At 48.9% G+C, this 11,241-nt stretch overlaps 1 protein-coding gene across 1 annotated transcript; it reads left to right on the forward strand.

Annotated features, from left to right (window-relative positions):
- Positions 1-4,689: 4,689 nt before the first annotated feature.
- Positions 4,690-5,741, forward strand: LOC109776060 (uncharacterized). The gene has a single exon (XM_020334748.4). The coding sequence runs from the start codon at positions 4,774-4,776 to the stop codon at positions 5,443-5,445; it is 672 nt and encodes a 223-aa protein (XP_020190337.1). The 5' UTR covers positions 4,690-4,773; the 3' UTR covers positions 5,446-5,741.
- The last annotated feature ends 5,500 nt before the right edge of the window (positions 5,742-11,241 follow it).

Genomic DNA, 11,241 nt, shown 5'->3' on the forward strand with positions numbered 1-11,241 from the left:
TCGTACGTCTTCACGATCCGACCGATCTTTGTACCGAACGTACGGCACCTCCGTGTTCAGCACACGTTCAGCTCGATGACGTTCCTCGTACTCTTGATCCAGTTGAGGACGAGGGAGAGTTCCATCAGCATGACAGCGTGGTGACGGTGATGATGAAGTTACCGGCGCAGGGCTTCTCCTAAGCACTACGACGATATGATCGAGGTGTGTTTCTGTGGAGGGGGCACCGCACACGGCTAATAGAAACTTTGGTGTGTCTTTGTGGTGCCCCCCTCCCACGTATATAAAAGGGGGAGGGAGGAGGAGGCCGGCCAAGGAGGAGGCCGACCAAGGAGGAGGCGCGCGCCAAGGGGGGGGCAATCCTACTCCAAGTAGGTTTACCCCCCCCCCCCTTTCCTATTCCTACTAGGAGAAGGAGGAAAGAGGAGGAGGGGAGAAGGAAAGAGGGGGCCGGCCCCCGAACCCTAAACCAATTCGGTTTGGGTCTAGGGGGCGCGCCCCACACCTTGGTTGCTGCCCAGTTTCTCCACTAGGGCCCAATAAGGCCCATAGACTCCCCGGGGGTTCCGGTAACCTCCCGGTACTCCGAAAAATACTCGATAAACTTCGGAACCCTTCCGGTGTCTGAATATAACCTTCCAATATGTCAATATTTATGTCTCGACCATTTCGAGACTCCTCGTCATGTGATCTCATCCCGGACTCCGAACAACCTTCTGTACATCAAATCACATAACTCATAATACAAATCGTCATCGAACATTAAGCGTGCGGACCCTACGGGTTCGAGAACTATGTAGACATGATCGAGATACATCTCCTGTCAATAACCAATAGCGGAACCTGGATGCTCATATTGGCTCCTACATATTCTACGAAGATCTTTATCGGTCAAACCGCATAACAACATACGTTGTTCCCTTTGTCATCAGTATGTTACTTGTCCGAGATTCGATCGTCGGTATCTCAATACCTAGTTCAATCTTGTTACCGGCAAGTCTCTTTACTCGTTCCGTAGTGCATCATCCCGCAACTAACTCATTAGTCACATTTCTTGCAAGGCTTATAGTGATGTGCATTACCGAGAGGGCCCAGAGATACCTCTCCAATACACGGAGTGACAAATCCTAATCTCGATCTATGCCAACCCAACAAACACCATCGGAGACACCTGTAGAGCATCTTTATAATCACCCAGTTACGTTGTGACGCTTGATAGCACACTAGGTGTTCCTCCGGTATTCGGGAGTTGCATAATCTCATAGTCTGAGGAACATGTATAAGTCATGATGAAAGCAGTAGCAATGAAACTATAACGATCATAATGCTAAGCTAACGAATGGGTCTTGTCAATCACATCATTCTCCTAATGATGTGATCCCGTTCATCAAATGACAACACATGTCTATGGTTAGGAAACATAACCATCTTTGATGAACGAGCTAGTTAAGTAGAGGCATACTAGGGACACTTTGTTTTGTCTATGTATTCACACATGTACTAAGTTTCCAGTTAATACAATTCTAGCATGAATAATAAACATTTATCATGAAATAAGGAAATAAATAATAACTTTATTATTGCCTCTAGGGCATATTTCCTTCAGGAGAGCCGTGAGAGGCATAAATTTTTAACCTTGGTGTTGACAGAGTTGGAGACAGGTTTGCAGTTTAGGATGCCAACCCTGTTGAGTTTCTTAAGGGTGTGTTGTTCTTGCAAGAAGTGAAGGCCAACGATGTTGCGGTCGACTTTGATCCCTAAGAAGTGGTGAAGAGGTCTGATGCTAGTCGGGGAGAGCTCATGATGGAGAGAGCGGGTGACCAACCGAAAGAGGATTTTTGGTAGTGGCTCCAGACAATCTTTTGCGGTCACTATGGTGGCTATTGGTCATTCTACTTTGATGTGCCATTCATCTTCTTGGTCGAAGGATGATCTGATTTCTTCCTCTCGACCACAGTGCCAAATGGGAGCCAGTTCAAACCTTGCAGCAGAGTTCATTCAGAACGATTTTGTTTGACCAATATAGGTGGTATTGAGTATTTTTTTTCTCTCCATCTAGTACTACTAGAACAAATATTATGTGTTTGTGATCACACTGATATGCGTGTAGCTGTAAAGGTTTTGTTGGACCAAGTGGTCTTGTCCCCGAGTGAACAAATTATATATGTTAGGAGGTTGTTTATAGCCTCTTGATTGAACTCAGGTGCTATCAGGTTGGTTGTTTAGAATCGTTTATGGTCGTTGGTTTAATGCCGAGTACTTCTTAACTAGGGTTTAAAAATGTTGTTCTAAAATGGATAGTATTCTTTAATGAAAATTAGAGGGGGAGGCCTCTCTATCATTCAAAGAATAAGGAGGTTGGTTTGAACCCAGTTGCAATGTATCTGCTTTCTTGGGTCCTCTACATAAAATGCAAGGACTTGTTTGTATTATTTGTTTCAGGTAGGGTTTTTGTGACTGATACTCTGAACCACCGGTTTGACTATCAATGAAGCATCTGAGACTTTCGAGCCCCTACTTGTGTTACAAAAATGTGGAAGGTCATTCACCTACTTTTGTTTCCCTTAGCATAAAACCTGACTACTTTTGTTTCGTCAATTTGGGTATAATCTTTCTCTCATCCCCTAAATGATGTCAAGTTGTCTTGGTTAGGAGTTTATATGAGTAATAAGAACCAAAATTTGAGCACAAAAAGTAGTAGAACACATGACATTTCTTACAAGCTAATAATACAAAATCCAGTGTGGTTTTATAAAGAACAATGACATGTTACATTGTGATGGTGCCAGTAACACGTGTCCCCACTCGTTATCATACACTACAATAAAAAGACACACACCCAGCATGTCGACATGTTGACTGAGGGCTGACCTCGGAAACACTCCAAAACATTCATCATGGAGGTTGAAGCCGAAGATGGTAATTCAAGTATCTAAACGACAACATTGAAGCAAATAATACAAGGACAAACTCGATTTGCACATTAAGATAAATAAAAAGGTAAACAAGTAGCATATAGTCCATGTTCAGCATACCCTAAGGTTAGGAAGATTGACTTTTAATAACTTTATAGGGAGAAAAGTCATCGATGGAGAGTACCAATGACATAACCACCTTTTGCAACCATTGGATTGAGAATCAGTGATCTAATCAACATTTACGGTGTACTATCTACAACTCCCTCGTGCTAGAGGTTACTCTTGATCCCAATCCATATGTTGAAAGGGAGTTTGAGTGGGGAAAATATCTGGTGCTCCGGGAGCACCTAAGCTCAGGTGCTGCTGCGGGAGCTCGGCCGTTGGACTTTCTCCTACGAACATCGTAGGTGCTTTGGAAAAATTGAAAAAAAAAAAAAGAAATATCCTGGAGTGTTCCTTAATTAGGTGTAGGTCCAAGGGCTCCTATAATGTCCACTGGATCAAGATCTAACGGCCGAGCTTGCACGGAAGCACGTGAGCTTACCTTAGGTGCAACCGCAACACCAGATATTCACCCGAGTGAAGTTGGTGGCTCATCCGCGAGCACGTTCGCTCGTTACAGTTGCCGTATCGATATTTGCCACATTAATTCATCACCACCCACGCGTACAGATGGTTGTAAAGTAGCGATAAAAAAGCAGGAGTGAAAGGTAAATGCAGGATAAAAAGGTTACTCACGGGACCATGCATGTCAACATACGGACAGGACGTACAAGGTGGGAGCGCTAGCCGACATGCAAATGCAATACAAATGTACTACTACGTAGCAGCGAATGAAATCCCACCCTCCATCAGGATTCACGAGAAAGCGCCCGGCCGGCTGGAATATCCCACCGGCCATGCCCTACGTGGCTCCACAACACGCGCGCATCACCGTCGCCCGATCGGAAAGAGCTACTATTCCTACCTCCAGTGCCATGTCGATCTTTTGGGCGTAGCTCACATGGCATCTGTTCATGTCGCCGTTGATGCAACGACGCAAAAGCTTAGCATTTCGCTCTCAGATCCGACGTAAGAAACCACCTCGAGCTTATCTTCTCCGACCCTTCGTTGTCTACTAGTCCCTCCGTTCACAAATATAAGATGTTTTAGATATGGTAATATGGGCTACATATATACTGAAATGAATGAACGACATATAAAATATGTTTATACACATCCGATTTAGAAAAAAGGTTAGCAGAACATCTTATATTTGTGAAGAGGAGTGGGGCGTTTTGGTGACCAGGCGACATGGAGCCCGAAATTTTTGAAAAATTCAAAATTCAAACTTTTTGATTTCAGAAAAAATCTAAAAATAATTGAAAAAATCTAAAAATATACATTCAAGTGTACAAGGATGAAATGTATATGTGTGTAAAAATTCACGATGAAATAACTTGACATGCGACCTGTAAAAAAACAAATTCATGGACTTTGAGAATGAATAGCTAATATCATATGTTGATAGGTCCCAGATTTTTTAACAACCTCATTTCAATGTATTCCGTTCAGAAAATTTACACACGTGTATATTATGCCTCCATTTATATTTGTATCTTTTCAATTATTTTATAAAACATAAAAATATGAAATTTAAAAATTGCAAATGGAGGCCTCTCCGAAGCTCGGCCTCCAAAATCAATTTTCATGTGAACGCGGAGGCTAGCTAGCTACCCACCACGGTCGTGCAGTCTATAAATACACGGCCAGGGACTAGAGGCCAATACTACACTACTCCGATCCTTCTCTCCTAGCTAGCTGCCATACCACAGCACGTAGTACGTTCTAGCCTCTTCTCCACTTAATAGCTGTTATGGAACAGACGAATGTCAGGTTGCCCCAGCTGGCCAAGATAGCAGCGCTCCTCCTCCTCTTCCTCCTCGTCCCCATGGTGCCTCCTTCTCTGAGGGCCCCTTATCTCTACCTCCTCTTCAACGCCCTCGTCGTCGGCCTTGGTGTCCAGGCCGGCATCATCTCCGTCTCAAGCCGGAGCAACTTAACAGCCCAGCCTCCTGCCCCTGCCCCTGCTGCTGCTGTAACTCCCAACCACCATCACCACCTTGTCACTTCACAGCCGCCGATCATGGCGGCCCCCTTGCCAGGACGACTCAGGGAGGTAAATCTGCTTGCAGATCGTGGTGCTGTCAACAACGTCGTGGCCGTGGCCAAGAAACTGAAGGAGACGATCAAGAAAGTCCCGTCCAGGGCGAGCATCTTCTTCATCGGGAGCCTGGACCCCCATGACGCCGGCGAGGTCGTGGACGCGACGTCAAAGACGCTCCACGACAAGGAAGGGCGGCAAAGGTGCAAGGTAGACGCCTCCTCCGGGGATCTCATGAGCAAGCAGGAACTTTACGCCAAGGCCGACGCCTTCATCGGCAACTTCTACAAGCAGCTCAAGATGCAGAGGGAGGAGTCATGGAACAAGCTGCAGGACCTGTGCAGCTACCACCACCACCACAACTACAAGGCCAAGGCCTTCTAGAGATTCTCGATCCATGTACGTATATCTAGAGTCTAGATGCATGGCTAGCATCTATATATATGTACGTGCATGCATATGCATGCAGATACGCTGTGCATGTTTGTTGGCACGTAGGGTATACTGAGGACTGAGCTGAGCAGTGGAAGGAGCCCAGAGGAACCAACAGATATTATGTTGTTTGGTTCCTCATTCTTAATTTACCTTCATCGACCCATTGATTTGTTTTGGGTTAGAAGATCATAGGAGTCCTTTCCCCTGAAGTATATATATGGACAGTCGTATACACATGTTCTTAACTATATGGCTCGTCTATTGGTAAGTCACCTGAGTTTTCTATTTGGTGTAAGTCATTTTTCTTTTCACTCCGTGCTACTACTTTTTTCTCTATCTACACATGCAAGCTGGCATAACGTTTTTCTCTATCTAACCATGTATGGAAAAATGTTTTCTATAAATTACTCTACTTATATTCAATAAATATTTTTGCAACTATACATTATACATGATCAAATATAGTAAGTCATATGTATTTTTAATTTGGTTCTTACGTTATCAACCCAAATTTTTATTAATCAATTACCGCAGCAAGACGCATGGTATCTGTTGAACATGCAAGTGTACATGTACGTAGGTCTGGGTTTTGTATGCCGCACCTGTAGTGTCTCTCTCCCTCTGTATTTACTTGTATCTTGGGAGACAAGACACCGATCGCACCTCTTGTACCTATATATATGTGCCTAGTGCACGATCAATCAATCATCGATGCACCAAATCATTCTCTACATGGTATCTATCGCAAGTCGATCCTCTCCCGCTTCCGCCTAACCCTAGCCGCCGCCGCCGCCGCGATCTGCCGCTGCCCCACGCCGCTGCCGCCTCCCCGCGCCGCGACGCCCACTCCCGCTAGCCGCCTGCCCGATCTCCATCTCTCTAGTCGCGTCGTGCACAGCCAGCCAATCCCGGTCGCATCGCGCCTCATCCCGTCTCGCAGCTAGCCACCCCATCCCGCCTCGCTACCCGCGCCGTCCGCCAGCCAGCCGCTCCCGCTAGCCACCCGTGCCACCCCATCCCGCCTCGCTACCCGCGTCGTGTGTCCGCTTGCTTCCTGCCACGCGCCGCACCACTAGCTTCGCTCGCTAACCGCACTGTGCGCCCGCCAGCTGATCCCGATCGCATCGCTCGCGCCGCTCGCTAGCTTCGCTCGACGCCGCTGCTCGCCTGCATCGCTGCGCCACACCTCTGCCGCGCCGCATCACCGCCATGTCTTCCTCCGCCTCCTCCTACTCCAACCCCTTCGCTGGACCGGACCCCACTGACATCCGCGACATCAACATCCACGACCGCGTTCCCGTCATCCTCGACGCCATCGATGCCACGTACTTCGCGTGGAAGACGTACTTCTCGCTGCTCTTCCGCGAGAACAACCTTGAGGATCACGTTGACGGCTCCGTCGACTCCCGTGCCATGGTGGGCGACTCCGAGTGGACCGCGATCGACGCCACGCTCATCCGGTGGTTCTTCACCACCATCTCGAAGGACCTGTTTCACACGGTCGTGAGATATGGTGATGACGCCCGTGTCGTGTGGGTCAAGCTCAATGACCTCTTCACCGACAACAAGCTTCAGCGCCGCGTGTTTTTGCAGCAGGAATTTTTTGACTGTCATCAGGATGATCAGTCCATCGATGACTACTGCCGCCGCCTGAAGACGTTGGCGGATGAGCTCCGTGACATTGGCGCCAAGGTTGATGACGACCTCCTCCTCAGCACGCTCACCGACGGCCTCAACGAGGACTTCGGTAACGCTGCCTCCAACCTCTCCCTCATACCGGAGCCCTCCTTCCCCAAGTTCGTGGCATACTTGCGGTTGGAGGAGCGCCGGATGAAGGTGGTCAAGAAGCGCGTGCAGCACCACGCCCTCGCCGCTGGCACCTCGCGTGGTGCTCCTCCACCAGCCGCCCCGCCCGCGCCCCGTCACCAGCCGGCGCCACCCGCGCCTCCGGGGTATTACCCCCTACCGCTCGCGCCACCCGCCCCACCCGCTGCCCCCCAGCAGCCGCAGTACAGTGGCGGGTGCCGCGGCAACCGCCGCGGGGGCGGTCGCAAACAGGCGCAGGGGGGCCCCTCGTCAGCAGCAGCAGCAGCAGGCCACCCCGCCCTGGACTTACGGCACCAACCCGTGGACGAGCGTCGTACACGCGTACTTGATGCCGGTTCCTCGGGCCCCCGCTCCGGGCATCCTCGGGCCTCGGCTGGCGAGCCACCAGGCGCTCTTCACCGCGCAGAACGCCGCTCCCTACAGCGTCTACGGCACCGCGCCCACGCCCGCCTACGGCGCCGCTCCTGTGCCGGCCTACGGAGGGTTTCTCCCTCCCCATGTGCCGCCGCCGTGGGACCCGGCCCTTCTTGCTGCCCTGCACTCCGCCCCGTCACCGAGTTCCTACGGTGGTGGTGGTGACTGGTACATGGACTCGGGCGCCACTGCTCACATGACTGCTCATCCCGGTAACCTCACGTCTGCCACTCCTGTTCATACTCCCATTCGCATCACCGTTGGTAACGGTTCCTCCCTACCCATTACACATGTCGGTCATATGTCATTTCCTTCTACTTCTACTCCCGTTAACATGTCTAATGTTCTTGGGTCTCATAACTTAGTCACTAATCTAGTTTCTGTTTGTAGTCTTGCTCGTGAGAATTCTATCACTGTTGAATTTGACGATATCGGCTTTTCTGTGAAGGACGCCCGTACACGGATGGTACTCCACCGATGTGACAGCCCGGACGAGCTTACCCGGTGCATCCCTCCGGCGCCACCACCACCCGTCGTCCCGCCGCCTTTGCCGCTAGTGTCGATCTTTGGCACGCCCGCCTAGGTCATCCCAACTCCACCGTTATGCGTCAGATTCTTCAGAGTTTTTCTTTCTCATGTAATAAGGTTGACGACCACACTTGTGAGGCTTGCCGTCCTGGCAAGCACGTTCGTCTCCCCTTTAGCGAGTCTACAAACATTTCCACCTTTCCGTTTCAGTTATTGCATAGTGATGTTTGGACGTCCCCGGTTGCGAGCAACACGGGCTACTTATACTATTTGGTGATATTGGATGATTTTACTCATTATGTGTGGACATTCCCTCTCCGTCGCAAGTCCGACACTCTTGCCACACTCACAACCTTTTATTCATATGTCACCACACAGTTCGGTCGTCCTATTCTCGCCTTGCAAACTGACAACGGCAAGGAGTTTGACAACATCGCCGTCCGCAATCTTCTTGCATCCCACGGCACCATTTTTCGCCTCACTTGTCCCTACACGTCACAGCAGAATGGTCGCGCCGGGCGCGTCATTCGCACTCTTAATGACTGTGTCCGCACGTTGCTCTTCCACTCCTATGTGCCTCCTCGGTTCTGGCCGGACGCGCTCGCGCCGCCAGCCTCCTTATTAACATTCGCCTGTGTCGTTCGCGCTGGAACTACACTCTTCACCAGCTCCTCTTTGGTGCGGTTCCATCTTATGATGGCCTTCGCATTTTCGGGTGTCTCTATTATCCTAGCACTGCGTCCACTGCTTCTCACAAACTCGCTCCCCGGTCGCTTCCGTGCATCTTCCTTGGTTATCCTCCCAGCACCAAAGGCTACCGGTGCTATGATCCAGTGTCCCACCGCGTTTTCACTTCACGGCATGTGTACTTTGATGAGATGGTGTTCCCGTTTCAGCAGGTACCGTCACCCCCGGCGTCTCCCGCGGCGCGGTTCGCCCCTGCCTCCTCCTCTGGCGAACCGCCCAGCCGCGTACTAGGCTCGGCCCTGCCAGCGCTACCCGCGCCGGCGGACCCTGTCACCGCGGCCCCCATTGCCGCGCCCCCCTCGGCCGCCCCCGTCGTCGCGGCCCCCACCGCGGCCTCCTCGGCGCCCCCTGCCGCCATGGTCCCCTCGGCCGGCCCCCGTCGTCGCGGCCGCACCCCTCACCAGTGCGGTCACCCGGGCTCGGACTGGGACACTTCGTCCTAGCACGTGCTACACGTCTGACGAGTACGCGTGTGCTGCGTCTACCTCGGCACCGTCTCCGCTCCCCACCTCTGCTCGCGCAGCCCTTCGGGATCCGAACTGGCTAGCTGCGATGCGTGAGGAGTTTGACGCCCTGCAGCGCAACCGTACGTGGAAGCTTGTCCCGCGGCCTCCCCGTGCCAATGTCATCACTGGCAAGTGGGTCTTCTGCCACAAGACTCGCCCCGACGGCTCTCTCGAGCACTACAAGGCGCGTTGGGTGGTGCGCGGCTTTCGCCAGTATCCTCTAGTTAACTTTAACATTCAAGAATGTAGAGATGGATAGAAATAAGGGACAATTCCATTTCTCCCCCTAACTTGAGCCCACACCTGGCATGCTGCACACTCGTCGGATGTGCCCGTGTGAGGTTAAATTAGGGCTAAACACAATTACTAGTTCTTAACCAATATAGAGTAGTTAGTATTTTAGATGCTGACCAGTGGACCCCCCTTCCAATAATCTGGTAAATAATGTTTTACATAATAAAGAAACAACAATGTGTGGTCCCATCTGTCAGAAGGGGCAAAATATCTGAAAAATGTCTCAGAGACGGTCAAAGGCCTTTGACCAGACGGAAGTTGTACGGAGGGGCATTTCTATAAGGACACTTGATGGAAGAGGGGTATTTTTGAGCATACTCGAAATTTAGGGGCAAATGCCAGGTGTGGGTTCAAGTTAGGGGGAGAAATGGAATTGTCCCTAGAAATAAACCACATACAACTTCCAATATACTCTATAAAATTACGATGTGACTCGCTTATAAACATATGTATGATGCCTGCAATCAACTTTTTTTTGGGTACACGCAATAATAAACTAAAAAAGCAAAAAGGGGAGAAAGTCATTCTAAGGTAGAATAAATCAAGGGCATTGATATTACCTTAAAAAAAGAAATGAAGAAAAAAAATCTAATCAAATGATATTAAAAACTTACACACATATTGCCTAGAAGTTGCACTCTTCCACAATATGCAAGAATGATTTTATGACATTGTAACTTCTAGACAATATTGTGATTTAGTAGTAAACTTCTATACAATGACTAGCCAATGAATATATGATTAAAATTAATGAACTTTTTCAAATGTTGTGAACCTTGTTTAAATTCTTAATATTTTTTCAATTTTTCAATTTTTTTAGATTCATGTTTTCTTTCAAAGTCAGTTGGTCAACTATTTCCGCAAGAAAGTATCTTCCGATCGAGGCTCATGGTCAACTATTTCCGCAAGAAAGTATCCTTTTTTCTTCTTTCTTTTTTGCTTTTCTTTTCCTGTTTCTTCACTGGTTTTCTTTAGTTTTTTGTTTCCTTTTTTGTTAGTTTTCTTTGTTTCTTACATGGTTTTCACTCATTTTTCCTTTTTTCACTTTGTTTTTCTTGTTTCTTCATGGTTTCCACTTTTTTTGCCTTTTCTTTTCTTTGTGTCTTCATGCTTTAGTTTTTCTTTGTTTCTTTGTTGAATTTCACAACCATTCCGTTTATTGGTTTCTTTGTTTTTTCCTTTTTATTTTTCTTCCATTTCCATTGTACCTTTTTGATTTTCTTTGTTTCTCTTTTCGAAAAGGTTATCACTCAACCGGTGGATATAGCACGACGTTCGCCGCCTCCCTTGATAGACACGTGGCCTATTGAACCACACACATCTCTCTCCCTAATCTTATCTCTTCCCTGATCTCTCTTCTATACGCAAGTGCCTCAGCGGCAACCAATGGCGTCCACGTTGCAGAAGAGGAGGATGGTGGCGAGGCGAC

The sequence above is a fragment of the Aegilops tauschii genome, chromosome 7 (assembly GCF_002575655.3).
Source record: "Aegilops tauschii subsp. strangulata cultivar AL8/78 chromosome 7, Aet v6.0, whole genome shotgun sequence".
NCBI classification, from domain to species: domain Eukaryota; kingdom Viridiplantae; phylum Streptophyta; class Magnoliopsida; order Poales; family Poaceae; genus Aegilops; species Aegilops tauschii.